Source organism: Rhinolophus hipposideros (assembly GCF_964194185.1).
Source record: "Rhinolophus hipposideros genome assembly, chromosome: 18".
NCBI classification, from domain to species: domain Eukaryota; kingdom Metazoa; phylum Chordata; class Mammalia; order Chiroptera; family Rhinolophidae; genus Rhinolophus; species Rhinolophus hipposideros.
In genome coordinates this window covers 34,016,120-34,041,984 of record NC_138064.1, presented here as the reverse complement: position 1 = coordinate 34,041,984, position 25,865 = coordinate 34,016,120, and the positions used below count along the sequence as shown (strand labels likewise).

The 25,865-nt window shown below is 33.3% G+C and overlaps 1 protein-coding gene across 6 annotated transcripts in view; it reads left to right on the top strand.

Moving 5' to 3' along the window:
* The window catches only part of AKAP9 (A-kinase anchoring protein 9), a 145,558-nt gene that overhangs the window by 21,501 nt on the left and 98,192 nt on the right, over positions 1-25,865 (top strand). For 4 of the 6 annotated variants that reach the window (XM_081080220.1, XM_081080219.1, XM_081080217.1 and 1 more), the window contains exons 4-10: positions 5,321-5,374; positions 5,735-5,905; positions 6,710-6,865; positions 7,709-7,906; positions 13,060-15,447; positions 21,211-21,424; positions 23,257-23,336. In XM_081080220.1, coding sequence (XP_080936346.1) covers positions 5,321-5,374; positions 5,735-5,905; positions 6,710-6,865; positions 7,709-7,906; positions 13,060-15,447; positions 21,211-21,424; positions 23,257-23,336 — 3,261 coding nt within the window. The remainder of the gene's footprint in view (positions 1-5,320; positions 5,375-5,734; positions 5,906-6,709; positions 6,866-7,708; positions 7,907-13,059; positions 15,448-21,210; positions 21,425-23,256; positions 23,337-25,865) is intronic. The other 2 variants (XM_081080218.1, XM_081080222.1) reach the window with 1 other exon arrangement.

The following is a 25,865-nucleotide window of genomic DNA, read 5'->3' as shown; positions in this document are numbered from 1 at the left end:
AGTTAATTATATAAATTCATTTGTTGAAATTAATCTTGCAATAGTGGTTTTTAATTTAGGTGATAAAAGCTAATGTAGGCATTGGCCACTTTAGCAAATATGTTCTTTTGTTATCATTTCCTTATTGTCATTGATATGATTGTTACTTCTTTGGTCCAAATTTGAGGACGTGGAAGACTATTTGTTACTCTGAATGATTCAGTAACTCAGTGTATTCCATAAGTTTTGATGTATTGTAGATTTCTAATAGAAAAAGAAAACTTCATATTCTTAAATTTCTGTTTTAGATAACTAATGGGAGTAAAAACTTGAACAATTCAAAAATTTAATGTGTTTAAAAGCTGGGAATATACTTATGAGTAATCTGGGCAGGAAAATAAATACTATGTTTTGCCGAAAATAAGACCTAGCCAGGCAGTCAGCTCTAATGCATCTTTTGGAGCAAAAATTAATAGAAGACCTGGTGTCATGTCATGTCATGTCATGTCATACCCTGTCTTACAGTAAAATAAGACCAGGTCTTCTATTAATTTTTGCTCCAAAAGGTGCATTAGAGCTGATTGTCCGTCCGGCTAGGTCTTATTTTCGGGGAAACAGTGAAAAACAAACAAATAAATAAATAGGTGCCTAATTTAGGCTACCTAAAGTGGTCTCTATGGAAGTATCTCAATTTAAAAATTATAGCATGCAGTTCATAGAATCTGCCCTTGTGATTTGAAATTGGGGTTTATATATGAAAACACTGCTTTTTTGTTTCTGTATAATGCTTTAATTCTTATAGCTTGTCTTTCTTGATTGAAAGTTTCGAGTGCTTGAACTAGCTGTGTGTTTGGGGTACCCCAGGACTCCACAAAGTGCATTTTTTCTTTACCCCAAAGTGAACTTTTTATAAGCCAGGTGGCTACAGGTCAGACCGTCTCATACTACCTATGAAATCTAGTTAAAATTTCATAGCCATTTTCTCACTTTGAGATAAAAGACTAAAATTTAATTTTCATTACGATTTGAAAGCTAAAGACATCAAAAAACTGAATTTTCATGTTCTCTTTATGAAAACATGAAGTAATATTGGAGATTCTGTTATAATAAGATACTTTTCGCCTAAATTTTTTAATTTAAAAAGCTGGTGGGAATTATGAGGTCCAGAAAAACATATTGCAATTATATATCTGTGATACCTACTTAAATACAATGTGTTTCAAAGTAAGGTACACATAGTATTTAAATATAAGTCCTATAAATAAAAGTTAGTACATGTTGACTGTGGTTCAACTATAAGAAATGTATTTTACATATGTGTGTGTAATTTTGTATATTTTTATACATAGTTACATATAGGGGACTTCTCAGCTATGTTCACCTTTTCAGGAGGCAGAAGAATCATCAGTAGACCAAATGTATAAACCAAGGAATAAATCTCAGACTATAATACTTTTCATATTGGAATTCTTAAGGAATTATCTTTCAGTAACATCGCCCCAAAATGAAATTCCTTTCTAGGCAACACATACTGTATTTTATAAGTTCACCACAAAATGCCAGATTTGCAAAGTTTATTAATTTTGCATTTATGTAAATTTTGTATTTGCATATCTGGTTTGCATTTGAATATTTTAAAATTTCAAAATTACATAGTTTTAATCATAGGCCACATATGCATCTTGTATTTTGTCTAAATATCACTGTCGTTTTTCTGGTACTTATTTAGGGAAATAAGGTGATATAAAAGAGTAGGGGCTTTAGATCCAGAAAGACCTGTGTTCACATCTCAGCTTTATCACCTCTGAGCTGAATTTGGGCACTTAAATCACTTAAATTCTGAAACAGTTTCCTTTCCTATAAAATGGGAGTACTAGTATCTACCTCACAGGATAGGTATGAGGGTTATTTGGTACTATCTAGTATGGTGTTTGGTATATAAAAAATAATTAGCAAAGCCTCTTTTATTGTTTTTACTCTTTTCAGTAGAAATACGCTTTTCTTCACAGTAAAGTGTATATGAAACAAGTGAGTGATAAGAATTCTTTTAACACATTCTCAGAAGGATTTCAGATTCTGATTATATATTTAGTTTGAACTCCGTTTGGAAATTTTACATATATAAATATGGTGTGTGCTTAATATTATTGACTAATGTGGCTAGTTTACTTGTTGGATTGAAAAATGTACTCAGGCCTAGGAAAAAATTAGATAATTTTATCCTATGACCCACCTTCAATCTGTTCTGTATAAATATACTCGTATATCCAATTATACGTATATATTAGGGAAATCAGATTAAATTAAAAGGTACTCTTTTATGAATTAATTTACATTATACATGAACTGTTGAGTCCTTGATGAAAGGACATTTCACATCCAGAATGCCATATTTACATGAACTTTTGAAACATTTTTTTAATTAGGGAATATTGGGGAACTGTGTTTTTCCAGGACCCACCAGCTCCATGTCAAGTCGTTGTTTTCAGTCTAGTTGTGCGGGTGCGCAGCTCAGCTCCGAGTCAAGTCAGTGTTTTTTCAATCTGGTTGTGGAGGGTGCAGCTCTGCTCCAGGTCAAGTCGTTGTTGTCAGTCCGGTTGTGAAGGGCGCAGCTCACTGGCCCATGTGGGAATCGGACCGACGACCTTGGTGTTATGAGCAATGGGCTCTAACCATTGAGCAAACTGGCCGCCCCTAAATGAAATATTTTTACTGATACCTATTGATCAGAGTTATTTGTAGAATGTGGAGGGTGCTACAGGAACCATAGAGACAAGACAGGTAAATAAATGAATGTGGTTTGCTATGTATAGACAGATGAAATGTTAGGGTGTACAGTTTTATTATGGATTTCATCTGATTATTTAATATTTCCTAACAAAGGTACTTGTACGATATATGACATTTATGTAATTATTGGCTGGAGTTAGACAGTCTATAGCCATAAAATAATGTAAGCTTAGCTTTTCAACTTTCACTTGTTGTTTTGTTTTGTTTTACTTCATCTCATTTTCTTTTTCTGCCTCCCTGCCTCAGCTTTGTTGAGGTGTAATTGGCAATTAAAAATGTTGTGTATATTTATGATATATAGAGTGGTAATTGATATTCAACTTTGACTTTAAATGTATGATCTTAACTTCATTAGTTACTTGGCTCCAATTCCATGAGTCAGCTAGGACTTGAACTCCTGTAATTTTTGTGAACTTTTATGAACCATCATATCCTTCCTATTTTTTATTAAAACATCCATTGTTGTTTCTTAACGTTTGCACTACCAAATTAAGTATAAGGATAAGGTATGAATCATAAATAAAGAGTTGAGCGAGTTATGTTTTTAAATTAACGTTCACCGAAAGGAAAAGTTTTGTGTGAAGGCCATTTTATAGTTTTAAAATAAAAATTACCTTTCCTTTGATTCCTTCTGAATAGCAGTATAGTATTTTTACGAGATGATACTTACCTCTGCAGAACATTTTAAAATTTAAAATGTATCTCACTTGTACTTTTCCAAATCTTGAAGTTGTCTATACAGATTAAGTAAATCTGTGAATTCAGACAATAAATGGGAATAGACTAAAGGTTAAATAACTGTCACAAGTGCCACAGTAAAAAAGAACATTAAGAGAAGTTGATCTTTTTTTGCAGTTAATGGAGTCTATTAAATCTAATTTACATGTATCAAGTTATTAATTTTCTTTCACATTATGGTTTACCAAGTATAGTGTTAGAAAGCTACTAATGCAAAAAGAAGAGATAAATGCTCTACCCTTAGGTATCAGTAGAATAATTATTGCATTAAAAAATAGAATAATTTATTGCTAAATATTAATGGTCCTAATATTGTGTTGATTACGCGTATTTCTATTCTAACTTTGAAATGTGGTTTGTTTTAGTTTAGTTCTGGTGAATAATCATTTATTGCCTATTTACATGATATTGAATCTTTAAAAATTATTAATATTGACAAGATTTTTATATTTATCATAACAATTAAGTTTTGAAAACAGTTGCATAGTATTTTAAGTTTATATGTGTGAGTTAGTCTAGTGTAAAATTTGATTAAATTAGTGAGAAATTAAGCTTGATGTTGGCTATATAATGTGTTAGATACAATTAATTACAGTTAACTAATTTATGTTACAGTGATATCATCCATTGCTTAATATTATATTTGAAGACATAAAATCCATTTTGTTACACTGTTACTATAAGGTAAAATTTTAAGACACTTATTAAAATGCCTCATTTCAGAATTAAGAAAAGCTAATTGAAATTTAGGAGTATTTAACTTGAAAGTTATTGCAAGTGACTTGGTATTAATAATCTTATAGAGGTAGTACTCCTGTTTTTTGATAACTTTTACAGATTTCAATATTGTGTTGCCATAAAGGTGAAAAGTTTTTTTGTTTTTTGTTTTTTTTACTTTAGCTTTGTTTTTCAGAAATTAGGGGGGAAAAAACCCAAAGGAATAGAACTCTGATAAAGAACTCTCGATTAGGATCTTCATTTTTTAAAAGTGTTGTGGTCCATATGGATCTAATTCTAATTTGGGATACTCTATCTTAGGTATTTCAACAGTAAAAACATCATTATCTTGTATCTATTAACATAGAATTGTGAATAATTAACAGGTGAGGAGGAGTGAAGTTCCTTGGTATACTCTTGCTGATAGGAAGAGGAGGTTGTTAAATAGATTAATTGATCTAAAATTAGTCTCACACTAGGTCAACCCTGCAAACATATTCTATCAGTCATTCTCCTTCCACAAAATGCCTGAGCTAGAGACAGGCTGTAATATGTTATAGAAAATGTCCACATTGGTCAGGGTTGATACATATGATAGTGCTACCCCCAGGGGAACGTTTGGGGCAGTGTTCCTCATTTTTTCATCTCCTCCTACAACTTGACCTGCTTGCCAACCTTCAATTAATTTGCACCAGTAAACAGTTTGACTTTAAAATTAATAGGACTTAATTTAAAAAACCAATTATTTAAATGATTTTAAGGCAGTATTTTATAGAAGAGGATCCAGTAACTTGAAGTTTATAGTTATCCTTCTGAAGACAAAATAGAAACTACACTTAGAACTTTAAATCACTTGAAAGATAATGTATACTACAGTGTCTTTTGCATTGTAAGCATTCAAATGTTTGAGGAATGATTGGCATTTGAAATGGTCATAATGTCTTTTAGATACTTAAACACTGTATCTGTTTCTGCCAATGTGACATTTTCCCTAGGCATAAAAGAGGCATGCATATAGTTAGCTGATATATAATTATTAGCTTTAAATAAAATTCTGTTTAAAATCATAATATATCAGGAAATTGTTTTTATACAGGTAAATGGTTGCAGTTTTGTGGTGAGAGCAGAAAAGCCTACAGATTTTTTAAGGGTACAGTATTTAAAACTACTCATGATACTAATGTTTTATACTATTTAAAACCATCTGGCTTACTAACAAAGCTTTTTCCTGCATGTACTTCTTTCTGTGGGTGATGTTTAAATGCTTTTAATGGTTTAACAAAACAAAATTATTCGCCTTTTGTTGTAAAACTCAATTGTACCAGAATTTGCAGATAACTTGTTTTTGCTCTTGAGGTACATAACACATTAACAACAAAGGAGCTTGCCATACCAATGAACTCCCAGGCGATGAGTGATGTTTTAAAGTGGACTTGGCTTTGAATATTTGACTAATTCTTCCGCGGAGTGTTGTTTGTACTGAATTATTCAAAATCTTGGATTGATTTAGGAAGAAGAATTTGGTGTTGATGATTCTTATTTGGAACATGGAGCACAATACAATCAGACCCAACTAGAGATGATGGAAAATGAATTGGTTGGCAAACAGCATGAGATTGAAGAACTAAACAGAGAACTGGAAGAAATGAGGGCCACCTATGGGACTGAAGGACTGCAGCAAGTATGTTTACCTTACGTGTCTTGTTACTCACAAAAACAAAAATAGGAAATTTGAATGGTAGTGTACGTACATTCTTTAAAGATGGGGTTTTTAAATGGTAACTTACGGTCAACTCATGATACTTGTCTTTCATATATATCAAAACGACCTTCCTTAAAACTAGGATTTCATTAACAGGTCTAATAAAACGTGGACTCTTTCATTTTACTTTATGGGATAGGTAGGCTGAAAGCACTTTAGTAGAATAGACATTTTTGTAATCAACCTGCGAGAAAATTATTGTGCAAACCACATCAAAATACGATGATTTAAACTCATTAAAAATGTCTGCGAGTCCTTGTAAGTGACCACTTGTGGTTAAAGTGACGTGTTGTTTGTCGCAGTCAGTTATGAAAACAAGATGAAATAGGACGTTGATGAGGATGACAAAGTACATTTCACTTTTATCCTCTCCAGAAACGAGTGAGATTTAACTTGTCTATGATGGTGTTGCCCAGGAACAAATGGAAGCATCCCTAAATATAAAGGCACTGTCCTTCTAGAAGTAGATATATGGATAAGTGAGACCTAATATGTTTTGTTTCTAAGTTCAGATAATTTTTTAAAGGTTGATTTGGAAGTAAAACCAATTCCTGCAAGCTAATAGCTTTCAAATGTGAAAACGGTTGTTTACAAATTGTAATCATTCTGCCAATGAGTTGTGAATATCATATTTTTGAAGAGCAGTTACCTGTAATAATGACTGATTTGTCAAAAAATAGAAGTTAAAAAATAGCACTTCTTAATGTCACCGATGTTTTTTAGTTACAAGAATTTGAAGCAGCCATTAAACAAAGAGATGGCATCATAACCCAGCTCACTGCTAATTTACAACAAGCAAGAAGAGAAAAGGATGAGACAATGAGAGAATTTTTAGAGTTGACAGAACAAAGTCAAAAATTACAGATTCAATTTCAGCATGTAAGTATTAGTAGTAGAATTTATTAGATTTTTAGAAAGGAATTAATTTTTTCTCACACTTTCCATAACCAATTTAAATTTGTTTAAAACCATTTGCTTATTTCATATTATGTTTGGAAAACTAGTTAATACCTCTTGTTATATTATCCAAGACTTTAATTCATATTTTTTGCATGGTTTCTTTCTTTTATTTCTTTGTATTTTGAAATCCTACAAAACCTTATAAGTCTGATTGAGTGTAGATTTGCAGAAATTAACATGTAGTCACATCCTACCTTTGCCAACCCTGGTATGATTTTATTTTAGAGTCTCAAATGGTAACTAGACTGAATATAGTCCATTTACATTTAATTAGAGCCCTAAGAGTCTAATTGTATTAATCAAGGTTTCTGATGGGGGAGTAACAGAAAATAAATTGAGATAGCTTAAGCAAAAGGGAGGAATTTAATATAAGGATACAGGCTTGTCTTATAGAATTCAAGGCAGAAATACCACCATGCCTCTGAAATGGACTGGGATCAGAAACTGGAAAGTCCTCAGGAATCCAGGAAGTATTGCCTTTCAGGCCCCATTTCTTTCAGCATGTCTGCCTCAGTGTTACCTCTCTCACTAGACTACTTTCTCTGCTTGATCGTGGGAAAGATAGTCTTATTGGTTCAGTTTGGGTAACATGCCCACACTCATCTGGTCAGCCATGGAAGTAGTTTGATGGGGTCTCAAGCCCTGAATTCAGCCCAGTTCCCAGAGAACAATTGTGAGCCAAGTAATACCCCAAAAGATGTCTATTCCTTAGTGCCGTCACTGCAGAATTTAATAACCTTGTGATTTCTTTCTGTTTTCAAGTTACAGGCTAGTGAAATGCTAAGAAATAGCACTCATAGTAGCACAGCTGCAGATTTACTACAAGCCAAACAACAGATTCTTACTCATCAGCAGCAGCTAGAAGAACAAGACCATCTATTAGAAGATTATCAGAAAAAGAAGGAAGACTTCAAATTGCAAATCAGTTTTTTGCAAGAGAAAATTAGAGCGTATGAAATGGTATGTTTATTTTAAAGAAGTCAGCCAACTTGCAGCAGCTTTACAATTAACTTTAAAGTTTTGTATGTAAATATTTATCTTGTTATGTACATGAATCACAAAATTTTGTAATTAAGGAAAGCTCTTTAAGTTTCTAAAATTTATTTCAAAAGCAATTAGGAATCTTACAATAAAAATTTTTAAGTTAATACTCGTTACTGAATTCCTTGAAAGTGACCGGCCTATGTTAAACTGAGTTTTCAGGAGAATCTAAATTTATAACCAGAATTTCTGTCCTTTTTTTTTTTTTTTTTTTTTTTCCATCTAAAGGTATTTCTACTCATTTTAGGGGTGGCTGGTTAGCTCAGTTGGTTAGAGCGTGGTGCTAATAACATGAAGGTTGCCAGTTCGATCCCATCATGGGTCACTGTGAACTCTGCCCTCCTTAAAAAATAAATAAAGGTATTTCTACTCATTTTAGACATGGTTATAAATTTCTGAAAATATTTTCATAACAGAATGAAATTATATGGATTTTAATTAGGAAAAAATACAGTCAGTTCTCATTGTTCATGGTACCATGTTTCCCCAAAAATAAGACCTAGCTCTAATGCGTCTTTTGGAGCAAAAATTAATATAAGACCTGGTCTTATTTTACTATAAGACCAGGTATAATATATAATATAATACCGGATTTTATATTAATTTTTGCTCAACAAGACAATTATAGCTGATTGTCTGGCTAGGTCTTATTTTTGGGGAAAAGGTAATTATATTTTATATAGTTGCCTGGGATAATTATTTAGCAAATAAGTGCTCTTTGGGGATACATACATATACATAACTCACAGATTATAATCTTAAATCCTAAAAACAACTCATTCTGGTAGATTATATTTTGTTTACTTTTCAAAAGAGAAAGTAAGGTTCAGAAGTGTTAAGTGACTTGCCTGAGGCCACACCAGTTACCAGAGTTGGGATTCAAACGCAGTCTAACTGGCCCAGGGTCAGAATTTCTTGCACTGCAGGGTCTCTGTCCTCTCCACACGAGAGCTGAAACAGGAGGGTAGCCTTGTTTGTCGTCAGCTGGAAATACACGTGTCTATCACCTCAAGGATTTTGACACTCCGTGCACTTCTGAAAATGACTGCACGTACTGATTTGGGGGTCAAAAATCAATTTTAGCAGGTAGGTGAATTTGCAAATACAGACTTTGTGAATAACAAGGACAGACTATACATATAACACAGTACTTTTTATAAACTTAGGAGGTTCTTCTGCAAGAGATTGAGGAGTTACCAAGACGAGTATTATTTGGTTAATATAAAAGTGTTGTTAGCTAGCATTTATTTATTTTTATTTTTTAAGATTTTATTGGGGAAGGGGAACAGGACTTTATTGGGGAACAGTGTATACTTCCAGGATTTTTTTCCAAGTCTTTCAGTCTTAGTTGAGGAGGGCGCAGCTCAGCTCCAGATCCAATTGCCGTTGCTAGTTGCAGGGGGCACAGCCCACCATCCCTTGCGGAGTCAAATCAGCAACCTTGTGGTTGAAAGGATGTGCTTCAACCAACTGAGCCATCCGGGAGGCAGCTCAGCTCAAGGTGCCGTGTTCAATCTTAGTTGCAGGGGACGGAGCCCACCATCCCTTGCGGGACTCGAGGAATTGAGTTGGCAACCTTGTGGTTGAGAGCCCACGGGCCCATGTGGGAATCAAACCAGCAGCCTTCGGAGTTAGGAGCACGGAGCTCCAACCACCTGTGCCACTGGGCCAGCCCAGCTAGCATTTTTTTTTGTTCACTTGGTACTAGGCAGGATTCAAAGCATTTTACACATATTAACTCATTAACCCATTACAACAACCTTATGAGGCAGAGGTACCATTATCACCTCCGTTTTACAGATGAGGACACCAAGGCAAAGCAAGATGAAGCAGTTTGCCAAAGTACATAGGTAATAAGTTGGTAGAACCAGATTTTAAACCTAGGTAGTCTGACTTCAGATACTGCTCTAGGAAAATAGGAAATACACAAATTTAAGATATTGGAATTACGAAATGGACATACTTTACAACCAAGGTAATTTAAAAATGATTATATAGATGTTTATAAAATTCCTGTTTTGTACCAGGCCCTTGCAGGATACAGTGATACTTAAAATATGCCCTTTTCTTCACTGGAACTCATGATTTAGCAGGGCATATACACAAAACAGTAAAACGAGGATAAATGTAGGTAAAAGGTGTGTTGAAAGTTCTGAGTCGGTCTGGCTTCATAAAGAAAGCGATTCAGGGTAGGCTTTAGGGAGGAGGTGATGTATGTTGGAACAATCACTTTTTAATTGTACTTTGTTTCCTCAGCAGTTGGTAGAATGTGTGGCACATAGCAGCTACTCAGTACTTATTTGATAAATGAGTAAATTATGACTCTAAACTGATAGAGATTGGGGGGACAGTTTAGACAGAGTAGAGTGTGCCTAAAGATCCAGACTAATACATGTTGAAAATATATAGGGAGCAAAAAATAGTTTAACTAGAAAATAGTAGTCTTTGAAAGAGAGTCTTTCCAAGAGGAAAGTAGAAAAACAGTCCACGCCTAGGTTAGAGGAGGCTGGAAATTGGATTTTATTTTATTTACTTTCTTGGCAGAATAATTTGAGATTATTTAAAATTCAAGTATTAATAATTTATGTAGGGGGGAATAATCTTTATTTGAGTGTTAGCAAGAATTTTATCAATCTCCTTTTTCATTACATAATTTAATTTCTCCCTTTTTTTTCCCTCTGAATGAGTCCTTCTGAGTAGTAATTTCATTAAAGTAGCTGAGGGACTAGAGCATTATTTTGGTAGTTGACACTGTCTTGTTCCCTAGACAAGTGCATTTGATTCTAGGCTTATTCACATTATCTTAATCCTCTGAACTTCCCATGGTGCAGTAGTCACAGTCAGGAAGTATATTATTCCCCATTCTCAGGTCTGTTTCCAAAAGTAGAGGGATTGTATCTTCAACCACAGGGTTGTCAGTTTTTGGGTTTTTTTGCAACACAAAATAAGGGTTTTTAAAACCATGCAGTTTGAAATAAACATTCCAAAAAAGAAAAAGAAACATGAATTTGTATTGTTTAATAGTTAAATGAAAAATTGTCATTTGTTTCACTTATATCAGATGATGTTTTGATTAAGTAATAGTTTTATAAGTGACTTCCCTGTAGAAAATCAGGAAATAGAATTGTTACAGATTTATAACAATATTAGCATTTTCAAGACTAATTACTTATTTAGCAATTTATCTAAAGTTGAACTGAGTTTACTTTCTTGCAGGTTCCAAATGCTGTGTAGATCTTTTCTAGTATATAAAGATTTTACATTTATATACAGCACAGAGAATATTTGTTTTAATAATATATTTTAGTTTTGAGCATATTCTGTGAGATAGAGGAAATAATATCTTTATTTTACAGATGAAAACACTGAGATTTAAAAGTAAACTGATTTACATATATTATAGTGCAGAAATTAAAGTTAGGCTCAGTACTTGGTAATAACTTCTGGTGATGTTGGATGGGATATGTGATACCAAGACAAAGCTGAAAGGATTTTACTCCAGAGGCTGCACAGAATAGTATTCATTGCTTTGGTGAATTTATATAGCGCAGAATCTGGCCTTTGACCAAGCTCAGAAGTCTCATTTGGGTTTTATTTTCTATCAACTGAGACTTGAGCTATCTTTAGGTGAACTCAGATTTTCCAAGTAGAAAACGCTAATATTTAAATCTTGAATATAAGATTATTAATTTACAATGAGAAATAATTATCCCAGAGACCTGTATACTTCCAAGTTCATAATTTGAAAAGCCAAGTAATAATAATAATAGAAAGTTGTTTAGTGAGCATGAGATTAAGGGATGTTAGAGGAATCAAGTGTTCAAGGCAGTAGGCTGTCATAAACTGATGTATCCATCTCACAGTAGAAATGATCATGCCTCTAGACTGGAATTTTTAAATAATGTTTGCTACAACCCCCTACATTGCTTTGTACATTAGGCATAGTTTTCTTAGAGGCATCAGAATTCTCCATCTCATGGCATCTTGGTTCTGGACTGCACATGAATGGGGACTGCCAACATTTCCCTTTGAGGCTTTTCTTTTTCCAGGCTTTGCCATTTCATTCTTTCTTTAGATATGTTAATACATTCCTTCAAGGTGCCTTTAAGTCCCCTTGGTCTGGGAGTCCTGTCTTCTTAAGGTGATTTAGCTTACCTACTTATATTCTGTTTCCATTCTGTGGATTTTACTTTTTTCTTTGTTCTTGGGACTACAGCCCTAACTACTTAGGCAACTAAGTAACAGAAGCAAAAGTTTGTCTCCAGGACTTCTGCTGGACTCCCTTCTGCTGTAACACTCCTGTGAATGATTGTGATTACTGATAAGCTTTGGCTCGTGTTCTGGGTTTAGGCTTATCTGCAGTTTCCAAAATGGAGTCCCAAATCAGAACCAGGAAAAAGTATCTGTCCTGCTTTCTACTTAAACCAATAGTCTAAGGCCAAGTTGATGTGTTATAAATGGTGTAGTTGTCTAGCAAGGGACATGAGTTCAACTGCTTGAGCATTACATATCCCTAAATTTCTATTTCACTTTGCCCCAGGAATGAAGTTAAGGCAGGTGCTCAGGAACCTGTTTTTGTTGTGGTTTTACTCTTTTCATAACACTTTCCCATCAAACACTTTCAGGTCACTAGACTATATGGGAGGAACCTTGGTTTATTTAAAAGACTTTCTTCTAGAACTCTAAATTAGAGTACGTAGTAAGTACTCTATAGAAAATACTAAATGTTTAGAATATTGATCAGGTAATATCAAAGACGAAAATATAATGATTTAGATACATTTTATTCCACCTGAATTAAGTTAAAATTTTCAATCATAACAACGTAAGAAAAGTTTTTTCCTCCCAGTAAAGCCAACACTACTTTAATGTTTGCTCAAAAGTAGTGTTGAGTACACAAGTCCTATATTTCATTGACTTGGGAAAAATTGAGGGACAAACCCAGTGGTCACTTTTTATAGCATTATGTAGAAAGCATACTTTTATTACTCTTTTGATAACGAGGTTAAGCACCATAAGTTTCCAGAAATTAAAAATACCATTTTTTTATTTTCATCTTTTTGTTTTTAAAGGAACAAGATAAAGAAGTAGAAAGCTCAAATAAAGAAATACAGGAAAAGGAGGCAATCATTGAAGAATTGAATGCAAAAATAATAGGAGAAGAAAGAAAATCTCTTGAGCTAAAGGATAAAGTCACAGCTGCTGACAAACTACTGGAAGAATTACAAGAACAGGTTGTACAAAAAAACCAAGAGATAAAAAATATGAAATTAGAGCTGACTAATTCCAAGCAAAAAGAAAGACAGTGTTCTGAGGAAATAAAACAATTAATGGGGACAGTTGAAGAACTTCAGAAGAAAAACCATAAAGATAGCCAATTTGAAACTGATATCCTACAAAGAATGGAACAAGAAACACAAAGAAAATTAGAACAACTCCGGGCAGAGCTGGATGAGATGTATGGGCAGCAGATCGTGCAGATGAAACAAGAGTTAATAAAACAACACATATCACAGATAGATGAACTGAAAACAAGACATAAGGAAGAAATGGATAATGCTTTAAGATCATATCCAAATATTACAGTTAATGAAGATCAAATAAAGTTAATGAATATGGCAATAAATGAACTGAATATAAAAATGCAAGATACTAACTCTGAAAAGGAAAAACTCAAGGAAGAACTAGGAGTAATTTCAGGAGAAAAGTTTGCTCTACAGAGACAGCTTGAAGACCTTTTTGAAGAATTGAGCTTTTCAAGGGATCAAATTCAGAGAGCTAGACAGACAATAGCTGAACAAGAAAGTAAACTCAATGAAGCATATAAGTCCCTTAGCACAGTGGAAGATTTGAAAGCTGAGATTGTTGCCGCATCGGAATCCAGGAAAGAACTAGAATTAAAACATGAAGCAGAAGTTACAAATTATAAGATAAAACTTGAAATGTTAGAAAGAGAAAAGAATGCTGTGTTAGACAGAATGGCTGAATCACAAGAAGCTGAATTAGAGAGACTGAGAACACAGCTTCTGTTTAGCCATGAAGAAGAACTTTCCAAACTGAAGGAAGATTTAGAAATTGAACATCGAATAAATACTGAAAAACTTAAGGATAACTTAGCCATTTACTATAAACAGCAGATAGATGGCTTGCAGAATGAAATGAGTCAAAAGATAGAAACCATCCAGTTTGAAAAAGACAATTTGATAACTAACCAGAATCAACTAATTTTGGAAATTTCAAAGCTAAAAGATTTACAGCAGTCCCTTGTAAATTCAAAATCAGAGGAAATGACTCTTCGAATCAATGAACTTCAAAAAGAAATTGAAATACTCAGACAAGAAGAAATGGAAAAGGGCACACTAGAACAAGAAGTTCAAGAATTACAACTTAAAACTGAATTATTGGAGAAACAAATGAAGGCAAAAGAGGATGACCTTCAAGAAAAATTTGTACAACTTGAAGCAGAGAATAACATTCTTAAAGATGAAAAGAAAGCCCTTGAAGACATGTTAAAAATATATACTCCTGTTAGCCAAGAAGAAAGATTAATTTTCATAGACTCCATTAACTCCAAATCCAAAGACTGTAACTGGCAAAAAGAAATAAAAATACTGACAGAGGAAAATGAAGACCTCAAAAAACAATGTGTTCAGTTAACTGAAGAGATTGAAAAGCAAAGGAACACTTTTTCGTTTGCTGAAAAAAATTTTGAAGTTAACTATCAAGAGTTACAGGAGGATTATGCTTGTCTTCTCAAGGTGAAAAATGATTTAGAAGACAGTAAAAATAAACAAGACGTAGAATATAAAAGTAAGCTGAAAGCACTTAGTGAAGAGCTTCATCATTTGCAAAGAATAAATCCAGCTACTGTAAAAATGAAAAGTTCAATCTTTGATGATAACAAAATTTTTATAGCAGAACCACTGGAAATTGGTGAGGTTGTTGAGAAAGATACAACAGAACTTATGGAAAAACTTGAGGTAACCAAGCGAGAAAAATTACAACTGTCAGAGAAACTGTCTGATCTTTCTGAACAATTAAAACAGAAACATGGTGAAATTAGTTGTCTAACTGAAGAAGTTAAATCTTTAAAGGAAGAGAAAGAGCAAATTTTATTGAGATGTAGAGAACTAGAAATCATAGTTAACCATACTACGACAGAAAATGTAAGTGTGTGTGATGTTCAGTTAAGTTCTTTAAAAGATGGAGTTGTGAATGTGACAAGCAGGGATTCTGGAGGCTCCATTTCTAAAATAAATAAAGATTTTGGTGAAGAATTAAAAATAATGGAGAATGAAAATATACCTTTTGAAAATACGATTGTTGGAAAAGAAAGCAAGCAAGAAAGATTGATTTGGGATCACTTGCCATCAGTGAAAAATGAATTGTCACTTGGGACAACTGAACCAAGTGAAAATTCTGAACTTCAGCAGGAACTCAGTGTGCTTAAGTCAGAACAGGTATGTTTACTTATTTATATATGCTAAAACACAGTGCAAATGTACATTTCATACTAAACAAAGGTTTTACCTTCATAAAACTTGTTTTATTTTATTACAGAAGAATGAAAGTGAACCCTAGAATGTAATTCTCACTTGGGTCTATCATTTATCGTCGCTCCTGTTATTTTTCTGTTATATTTTTTCACATTGTTGGCTTTCTTTCAATTAATCTATGTTGTACATTCTGCCTGGGAAATAAATCGTAATGGTTTCATATTTTCTTTGGAAAGGCAATAGTTTAAATAACTTTGTGGAGAATCTGAGCTTTAGAAATGTTATTTTTTAATATTTTGTTACAGTCTCAAAGATTAGAATTTCATTTCATACTGGTGCTTGCAAGGTTCCACAACTGAAAATTAACTTTTAAACTTTTTAGTATTCTGTATAGTTGTTCATTAGTTATGAAACTATAGTTCCCTTAAAAAAGAAATCTCAGTTTAAGTCCTAGAGTTTTCTCAGAGTATTGTTATACCTGAAGGAGAAAAAAAAGTATTCTAAATACAGTTAAAGGGTGCATATAGTGAGTGACAATAAATCACTCCTGACAATTTATAGTTGCCGGGTACTGATATTAGAAATAACAGGAACATTCCAGTGGGTATCTTGTATAATGATGCTAACTCAAGCTTTATGTTTCTTCATTTATGTAACAAGTATTTATTGAATCTATTGCCAGGTATAGGAGTATAGTGGCAAAGGAGAAAGAAGATTCCTGCTCTCAAAGAGCATATATTCTAGGAAGGGAGGCAGGCAATAAACGAGGAAACAAGGAGAGTAGTTAGAAATAGTGATGAGGCCTATGAAGAAAATAAAGCACATAATGTAATAGAAAATGAGGAATAGTGTGGTGGCAGCATTAAATAGGGTCTCAGGAAGGGTCTCTTGGAGGAATTGACATTGGAACTGAGATCTGAATGACAGGAGTCTACCACAAGGAAATGAGAGCAATTGTGAAGACGTAGATGAGTTTGAGTTGCAGAATGAAAGCGTGTGTAGTTGAGTTTGAGAGATGGAGAGAAGAGTTTGAAGAAGGAACAGACCAGACCTTGGAGAGCCTTACAATTTTCGTAAGATGTTGAGATTTTATTCTATATAAAGTAGGAAGCCGCTGGAAAGTTTTCTCTGTAGTATAATAGATATGTTCATATTTATGATGTTATATCAAATGTAAAGATATTTTCCATCCTAATAACTTAAATAGAGATAAGAAATTCAAATTGTTCAACTATTAATGCTTTGTTAAATATCTGGAATTGTTTGCAAAACCAAAAACTGGGTTTAATTTAATTACTCCTAAAAATCATTTGAACGTTTTTAAAAGCATTATTGGGACGAGGAAGAAGTGGCAGGAATGTTATTGATACTGATTAATTATCGATGCTGTGGGAGGGCATAGATTGCAAAGTATATGTGTAAAATTGAAGGTAATTATTAGAATTGAGAAAAGGTATTGGAGCTTAGAAACTACAAGAGGAACCACTAGAATATCGCCTCCTTGAAAGCAAGGACTCTGCTGTATCTCTAGGAATTAGAACAGTGACATGTGATAGGCAGTTAATAAATTTTTTTAAATGAGTGAATAAAAGGGAGAATAAACAAAACAAAACCAGTTTATCAAAACCCACAATGAGACAGGTTCTAACCAGTGCAAAGACAAAAAGTTTGTGGTGTAAAGGGAGGGAAATATAGTTGGCATAATTCACAGATGTAATTAAATAACTAGAAAGTTTTAAGCAAATGAACTGAAAAGTTTTAATGTATAATAAACATGAAAAACTTACTTTATAATGTATGAGACCAATATAAATAAAATTATAATACTTTAATTAAGGACATGAGACTTAAATAAGTGAGAGGACTTGTTTCCCAATGAGAGGTTTTTAATAGTGTAAAATACCAGCTACCTCTAGAAAAATCCACACGTCTTATGTAATTGTAATCAAAATTAGAATGGCAAGTATTTGAAATTTGATTTAATTGTTTTATAGTTCATCTGAGATGAACCATAAAAAGAAGAGCCAAGAATATTTTTGAAAAAGGAAAGTAATGCAGAATGCATGGAACATGTCATGTAGAGGACAATTTTTAGCTTTAAATAAAATATTTCCACAAACAAGAAATATTAAAAATTAAGCTATTAATTCAGTAGAATAATACAGTCTATACCCTCAAAGAAAGGAGAAGAAAAATAAAGTTAACAGAAATCAGCAAATTTGGAATAACCAAAAGAGGGAGAGAGTTTTCAAGGATATGGAAAGCTTATTTTTTGAAAAGATTAGTAAATTAGAGTTATTACACAAACCTCTGAGAAGATAATGAAGAAAAAACAAAAGATTTATAAACAAAATGAAAAATTAAAATAAGAACCTAAGTATAGGTATTGTTAAAAATTTTTTTAAATCACAAAAGAATAGTATAATAACCTATGCCAATAAATTTGAAAATATAGGTAAACTAGATAGTTTTCTGGAAGAATATAAATGATCAAATCTAACTCAAATAGAAATGCAAAACCTGAATAAACCAATAACCATTAAAGCATTTGAAATAGAAGTTTACCCTCTCCCCCAACCAAAAATACTACGTTGAGATCGTTTTATAAATGGGTGTACCATCTCTTAAAAGAACAAATATATAATCATTTACTAAAATAGGATGAAAGAGAGGGAAGAAAGGAAGGGAGGAAGAAAAGGCACCCAGGTTATTCAATGAGGCTAGTATACTGTTGATTCTAAGACTTGACGGGAATGGTACAAGAAAATAAAATTAGAGACTAATCTCACTTATGAGTATGGTTGCAAAAATCCAAAATAAAATATTAGCATATTATCCCAAGGAATGTAAGCATAATTGAACATTTGAAACAATCTGTTAATCTCTACATTCATACATAGTGTGAGAAAATGCAGATCATTTTAATAGATGCTGTAAAAGAATCAATAAAAAATTCAACAAGTCATTTATAATTTTAAAAAACTAGGAAATTGGGAATAGAGGAAAATTTCTTCACCATGATAATGATTTTCATCCAAAGATGTAGCAGAAATTTAGAAGCATTCCTGTTAAGATCAGGTATAGAACTAGGATGCCCACTATCAACTTTACTGTTTTAACATTGTCTTGGAGTTACTCTCCAATGCAGTATGACAATAAATAAGAAATAAAGGATATGAATAGAAGAGATGGAACTTTAAACCCTGCACAAGATGTTTGAACTTGTTAAGAAAATTATAAAACAATGAAGTACCTAAAAACCTGACTATATGGCAATATGTATCGTATTCATAGTGAAAAGATACAGAGATGTCATTTCTCTCAAATTAATCTTTACACTCAGTGTAGTGCCAATGAAAATTCCAACAAGGTTTGTCATGGATCTTACAAAAATGATTCTAAAATTGATGTACAAGAGTAAATATCCAAGGACATCCAAGACAATCCTAGAAAAATTTATATGATATCAAGACATTAAAAAATCATAATAGGCAATATGATTTTGATGCTGAGATCGGTAAATAGAAAACCTAGAAACACAGCCAGATAACGTGAAAGTTTAGTATGTGAAAATTTAGTATATAGTATGCGCAAGTTAACATTTATTATTAATAAGCCTCTACTATATTCCAGGTACTATTCTAGACACTCAGGATATAACAGTGAATAAAAATAGGCAATAAAGAATAAAGCTTGTATGATAGAGGCGTTAGACATGAAATAAGACAGACAAATGAAAGTATAGTAACAGTAATCTACTAGAAGTAGGGTAGTGAGTACTTTCTTTTTTACTTTTTTATGTAGGGTCGGTCAGTGAAGACCTGACGTGATATTGGAGCAGATTCAGGTGAAATGAAAGAAGCCAAATCAACAGGAAAAGTTTATTGTCTTTGAAAGCTGCTTTTTTGAAAATTTGCTTTCAGTATTGGGGGTGAGGAGTTAGGAAATTAGATCCTTACCCTTAGGAAGAAATAAATCCAAGTTGGTTAAAGATGTTCACATAAAAGGAAACTAGGATCTTGATAGGTAGGGAAGGACTTTTAATGAAGACAAATACACAGGGAAGGATTGATAAATATATCTGTCTTAACAAATGAGAGCCATAAAACAAGTTAAAGAATAGGGATTAGATATTTGCCACATACGTTAAAAACAGGCTTAATATCAAGAAAGTGTAAAGAATACTTAATGTAAAAAGAGGTCTAAAAATATAAAAATGAACAAAGAATATGAATAGACGTGTCTCAGAATAAGAAACCAAAATGGCTAATAAACATGAAAAGATACTTTCAACCTTACAAATTGATATAACAATAAAGCAGCATTTTACATCCATCAGATGGCAAAATAAGTCTTTCAGAAAAAAGTGTGATGAGGACACGGGGGAGATGAGTACTCACATACACTACAGAGGGTGCCAAAAAAATGTGTACACATTTTAAGAAAGGAAAACTATTAAAATTGTAATATATACTGATAACAAAAGATGAATACAAGTCACGTTTGACTTCTGCAATTACAAGAGGTGCTCAAAGTAGTTACCATCAGCCTCCAGACACTTCTGATTATGGCGAACTACTGCTTGAGCATAGATAATATCCCTTAAAATATATATACATTTTTTTGGCGCCTCTGATACATACTATATCAATATAAATTGGCACTATTATATACAAAGTTATTTAGTAAAATCTAATACAGGTGCATTAGCTGTGACCCAGAAATTACATTTTTAAGTGGTGGTCCCTGACCAGCAACATCAGTGTCATTTGGAAACTGGTTAAAATTCGAATTCTGAGGCCCTGCACCAGATCTGAACCAGACTGGGGGAGGAGCCCAGCAATCTGTTTTAATAAGCACTGCAGATGATTCTGATGCTGCTAAAGTTTGAGGACCACTCCACTAGAGAAACACTAGCACAATTTTACAAGGGGATATGTATAAGAATTTATTATAGCATTTTCTGAAATATAAAAAAATTAGAAATAATTCAGTTGATCTCCAGAAAGGAAATGGACAAATTGTGGCATATTCATATATACGACAGTTAAAATAAATTAACCTTTATCTACATGGATAACTCTCAGAAGCATATTGAATGAGAAGAGTAGTTTGATAAATAAATACCATTTTGCACCATTTATATAATAAATTCTTAAGAACACTGAATATAGTGCGTTGTTTACAGATACATTGAGAAGTGACATTATAAGAAATGGATTGGACTTGCAGCTAATTTGTGATAATGATTGTCTCTGGGGAAGAAGGAATGGAAATATAGTGGATTAAATTTTATTTATATTTTCTTTCTAAACCAAAAAAGAAGTATGTAGGGGAGGAAAGAAATAAAAACACAAAATATTATTAATAGCATTTGTTAATTGGGGTGTGAATACATAAGTGTTTATTACATTATTCTTTGCATTTCTCTACATTTAAAATATTTTTAGCAGAAATCGAAGATGAGGCTATACTAGCTATACTAAATATCACAATTTACCATGAAGTTGAGGTAATGAAAACATTGTGCTGCTTTTCTTGAAAAATACAGTAGATCAAGGTAACAGAATGAAAAGAGAAAAAATTAAACTTCACTTTTCTTATATGAATTTTTAAACTATAATTTCATGTATTTCCCCTTTGTTGTCAGTATATTCAAGAAGTTAAATTATTAGATTTGTCATTTTAAACTTTTCTAATTTTAATTTTCTATACATTCATTTTAAGAATGACTTAAGGCTACAGATGGAAGCTCAACGTATATGCCTCTCTCTGGTTTATTCTACTCATGTGGATCAGGTTCGTGAATACTTGGAAAATGAAAAAGATAAAGCTCTCTGCGGTCTTAAAGAGGAGCTTATTTCTGCTCAAGAGGAGAAGATAAAGGAACTTCAGAAAAAACACCATTTAGAGCTACAGACTATAAAAACAGAAGAAGCAGGTAAATGTTTTCCAACAAAATTATAAGTGCTATGAAGCAAACAAGTATCACTATAGACCACCATTCTGTCACTCCATCCTTGTCTTAGAACCCATAGAGGAAGGTAACTGTATATCCTAGTCTTAGATTAATTTATTCATATTATCACTGGACATTCATTAAGCGCTTGAGAAATCTAAAATCACTGAATCATTTTCCCACAGGAAGTCAAAATCCAGTGGGAAAGTAATATAAAATAAACTGTTATAAAACAATAGGATAATCTCTATAATGGAAGAATGAATAGAATGGAAGAAGAGAGGAGAAAAGTCTAGTATTTTCTAGAAGTATAATTAAGGTGAAGCAGTGGGCAGGAGTAGAGAGGTTGGAATTTTAGGCCTGGCTCCTGAGTTTTAAACACAGGTATGAGAGTCTGCATCCATTTTGGAGAATTGAGAGTTCAAGGTGTCTGAAAAGGTAGTGGGTGATAAAGCCTGAAAGATTGAGCTTGATCAGAAAAAGCTGTATGTACCCCAACATGAAACATGAAGCATGTTTAAGCTTTATACTACTTGTGATAAGACATTCTGCAGGATTTGAAATAGTGGGGGTAACTATTTAAAATTTAACTATTTAACATAGTAGGATTTTTATTTTAAGATGACGCCATCAGAGCTAATTAGGGGAGGTGAAATTAGTCATGAGAAGACCAGTTAAGCTACTTTGGCAGTAATTCTGATAAACAGTAAGATGTTGAACTCAGTGTCATTAAGGATGGAAAGGAAAGTTCAAGAGTTAAAAACGTAGCCTATAGTCTGGTGTTAATATTAGCAGTAAAAGGGGGAGGAATTGAGAATGATCCCTAGTTTCTAGCTTGGGTAACTGAATCGAGGGTGACTCCAGTCATGAAGAGGACGAAGAGCAAATTTGTGGGAAAAATAATAAATTCAGTTTGCAACATATTGAGTTAAAAATACCAATTGACTCAGAAATAGATGTCCAGTAGGCAGTTGAAAGTAGAAGTCTGAAACTCAAGAGGGAGGTTTAGGCTCAAGATAAAGATTTGAAAATCAAGTCAGTTGAGGCTAAGGACAAGAATGAGATGGCCTGCGAGACTATAGAGTGAGCCGAAAGACTAAGATGGTACTAAGGGAAGCAATAACATTTAAGAAAACCTAAATGGACGTTAGCAGACATCCTCTGTTCAAGTCATCTCTAGGCTGTACGCTTGACAGCTCTGCCTGTGGAAATGAGGTGGTTCATAAGTTTGTCCCATGGAATTGCTCTGTTGAACAGAGTAGAATTTAAAGAGTGGCTTAAATGAGAATACCATACTTTTTCACTTCAGAAGTTCTTTGGGTTTGATTTTAATAAGATTTTAAGCTGTATTACTTTTACTGGTATCCTCTTCAGGTAGAATCTCTTCACTGTTTTTCAAACGGCAACTTAACTGTTGGATGATGAAGTGAATGTAGTAATGACGAGCATGTTAAAGAGTGGAGTAGAACAGGAAACATTGGAGTGCATGGCATGTAGAAAGAGTAAATACGGATTTGTGAAATTTTTGTTTCAGTTTTACATGGATGTATATGACAGGTTACAATATTTGATTTATTTCTTACATTGGTTACAGTAAAAAAATTGTAAGTTGTGGCTTTATACCATTTTGTAGCGTAGAGATTAAAAATCCTATAACTTATCTGAGATGGGACGTTAAGCAGTGGAAAATAACTGAAAGAAAAAAAGAATTTAAAACTAATCCTATTGTAGGGAAGCTTCCAGTTGACGTAGGTTTAATATAATAGTACTTAAGTGAGTAAATTGAATGTCTTAATGCAATTATCTTCTATTAGGTGATGAAGTGAAGCCTTTACAAATGCTCATTGGAAAACTTTACAAGGCAGTGTGTGAAGAATGTTCTTATTTTACACAGGTAAGATATTAGTTAAAAATAATATTGTGATAAGTTTACATGGTGGCAGATAATTACTAGAGTTAGTGGAGTGATTACATTGTAAGGTATAAAAATGTTGAATCACGATATTGTACACCTGAAACTAATTATAATTGATACAAGATTGTATACCAGCGGTACTTAAATAAAATTTTTAAGAAGTATTTTTAGACAAGTGCTAAATTTTGTTACTACCAATTAGATAAGCAGAATCATCCAACTTAGTTTTCCCTGCTATCTTACTACAGTATTGGACTTAAAAAATATTCCTGAATTTTTAAGTTTAAAATGAGCATTTAAGATTTTTTCTGATAATAAGTTTGAAACAAAAAAAATTCAGGTAAATTATCTCAGCAGTACAACAGACAATAGCTATAGATCATAAAACAGTGGACCAGTAGAACCTCAAACAGGTCTGTTTCCTGTCTCTGCCCACTTTGGTGGTTGAGTAAAAACACTAAATACTCTAATAATACTAATTATAATTATACTTGTGAAGATGGGGTGAGATAGGAGCTCTTAACACAGCTGGTGGGAATGTACTACCTTGAGAAGCAGATTGGCAAGGTGGAAGATATGTACACCCCACAACCCAGTTTTTCTAAATAGGCTCACATATGCAACACAGTGAAGTATGTTGCAAGAGAGTCTATATTAGGTTAAAAATTGGAAACAACTCAGATTTCTATCTACAGGGTAATGAATAAATGTGGTACATTCATTCAGTGGAATACCATTTAGCAGTGTTTGGTATGTGTACTAATGTCAATAAATCTCAAAAGAAAAAATATTTCAAAAGCATGCTAGAGTCATCACTTCTGGGAAGAAAGAGAAGCAAATGAAATGAGATACAGGGAGCTTCAAATCTCTATGAAATGCTCGATTTTTCAAAAAATATATGGAGATAATACGACAAAATATTTTCAAAGCTAATAAACTACTCTTTTCTGCATATTTGAAATAGTTCAGAATTTAAAATATATTTCTAGGCTTGATCCTGATCTCTGTCCCAGCTTTTTTATTTGTAAATTGAAGGGAAAGAAGGGTAGTGTAATTGGGGCAGGTAAAGCTGCATTATTGATTCTAATTACCTATAAAATAGTTCAAAAACCAATATAGGCCAAAAAAAAAGTCAGAAATAAACACACCAAAGGCCTTTATTCTTTATTCAGCTACTTGTCATCCTCCACCTCCATCTCTGCCTAAGGGTTCAGGCATTGTCCTTTCACGTCCATTGTTTATCAAAGAGTAAATATGGAAAGAGGGCCCAAGTCACCACAGTTCATATATAAGTTGACTTACTTATATTTTCTTTTCTTCCACTAATCTCTTTACCCAACTCCTAATTTTAATTTGAAATATGAATCAGCATTTTGTAATGAAGGGACCCTCGAGAGTTTGTCATGAAACCTGGTTTCATCACTAATCATTGATGTTGGCTGTGGACTCATTGCTTCATCTTTGTGAATCCTTTTCTTCATCTGTAAACTGGGGATCATTCAGGTTTCTGCCAACTCTAATACAAAATTCCAACTTAAGGACTATGCTGGAAATTTAATAAACTCAGTTGTTAATTAACAGTATACAAATAGTTTAACTTTTAAGCGAATCTCAAGAAATAGCAATAAACAACTTGGCTTTTAAGTTTAGAAGTTGTTTATTATTTCAAGTTGTGTGAGTGGCATGTGTTTAGAGGGCTTATCAAATGATTATGGGGCATGTGTTTTTTTTAAACGGTAGAATTGTCTGTTGCTCAGGATTGAAAAAAAAACCCAGAGTAATGTGTCAAATATTTTTAATTTTTGTGTGTGTATAAGCCACAGAGAAACTACTCTTATATGTTATAGAAAAGTGTATGAGGGTACTCCCATACTTGGTATGTTACAATATTTATAGAATTTATAAACTTCTTTCTAGTTATCATTTTTCAAGTTTCATCCTTGTCTTCTAGAGTTTTTTCCAAAGGTAGTTGACGTTATAGAGATAACATCAGAATAGGATCCAAGCTAGAAGTAGTAAAGCACAAGATATATCATTATTAGAAAGAAGCAGAGAACTAGGAGAGTAACGTCAGAAGCATGGCGGCGTGAGAGGTTTCCCCTGGTATTTAACAGAGGATTCCCTACTCAACACACAAACACATCTGAGAGAGCTGCACATTGAAACATCTGAAAGTGGATGAATCTGAGTGAACGGGAGGAGGGAAGGGAGAAGAGCACAGACAAGTGCTATGGATGCAGCTGCAAGAGCTCACTGTGGGTCTCGGGAGAGGGGAGGAATCAGGGTGCAGCATGCACTCTCTGCAGCTTGGAGGAATAGAGAGGTAGAATGAGCATTCCTGCCTGAGTGGTGAGCGCATAGTGTGGCTGAACCTGGTGATCAGGGCAAATGGAACACAGAGGTGTGGCAGTTATATTCTAGCAGCCACCATTGCCAGGCAGAAAACAAAGCCATGGAGCCTGGCCACGTCCTGTCACCCTCCCCGAGCTCGCCTCCCCTCACTCTCCC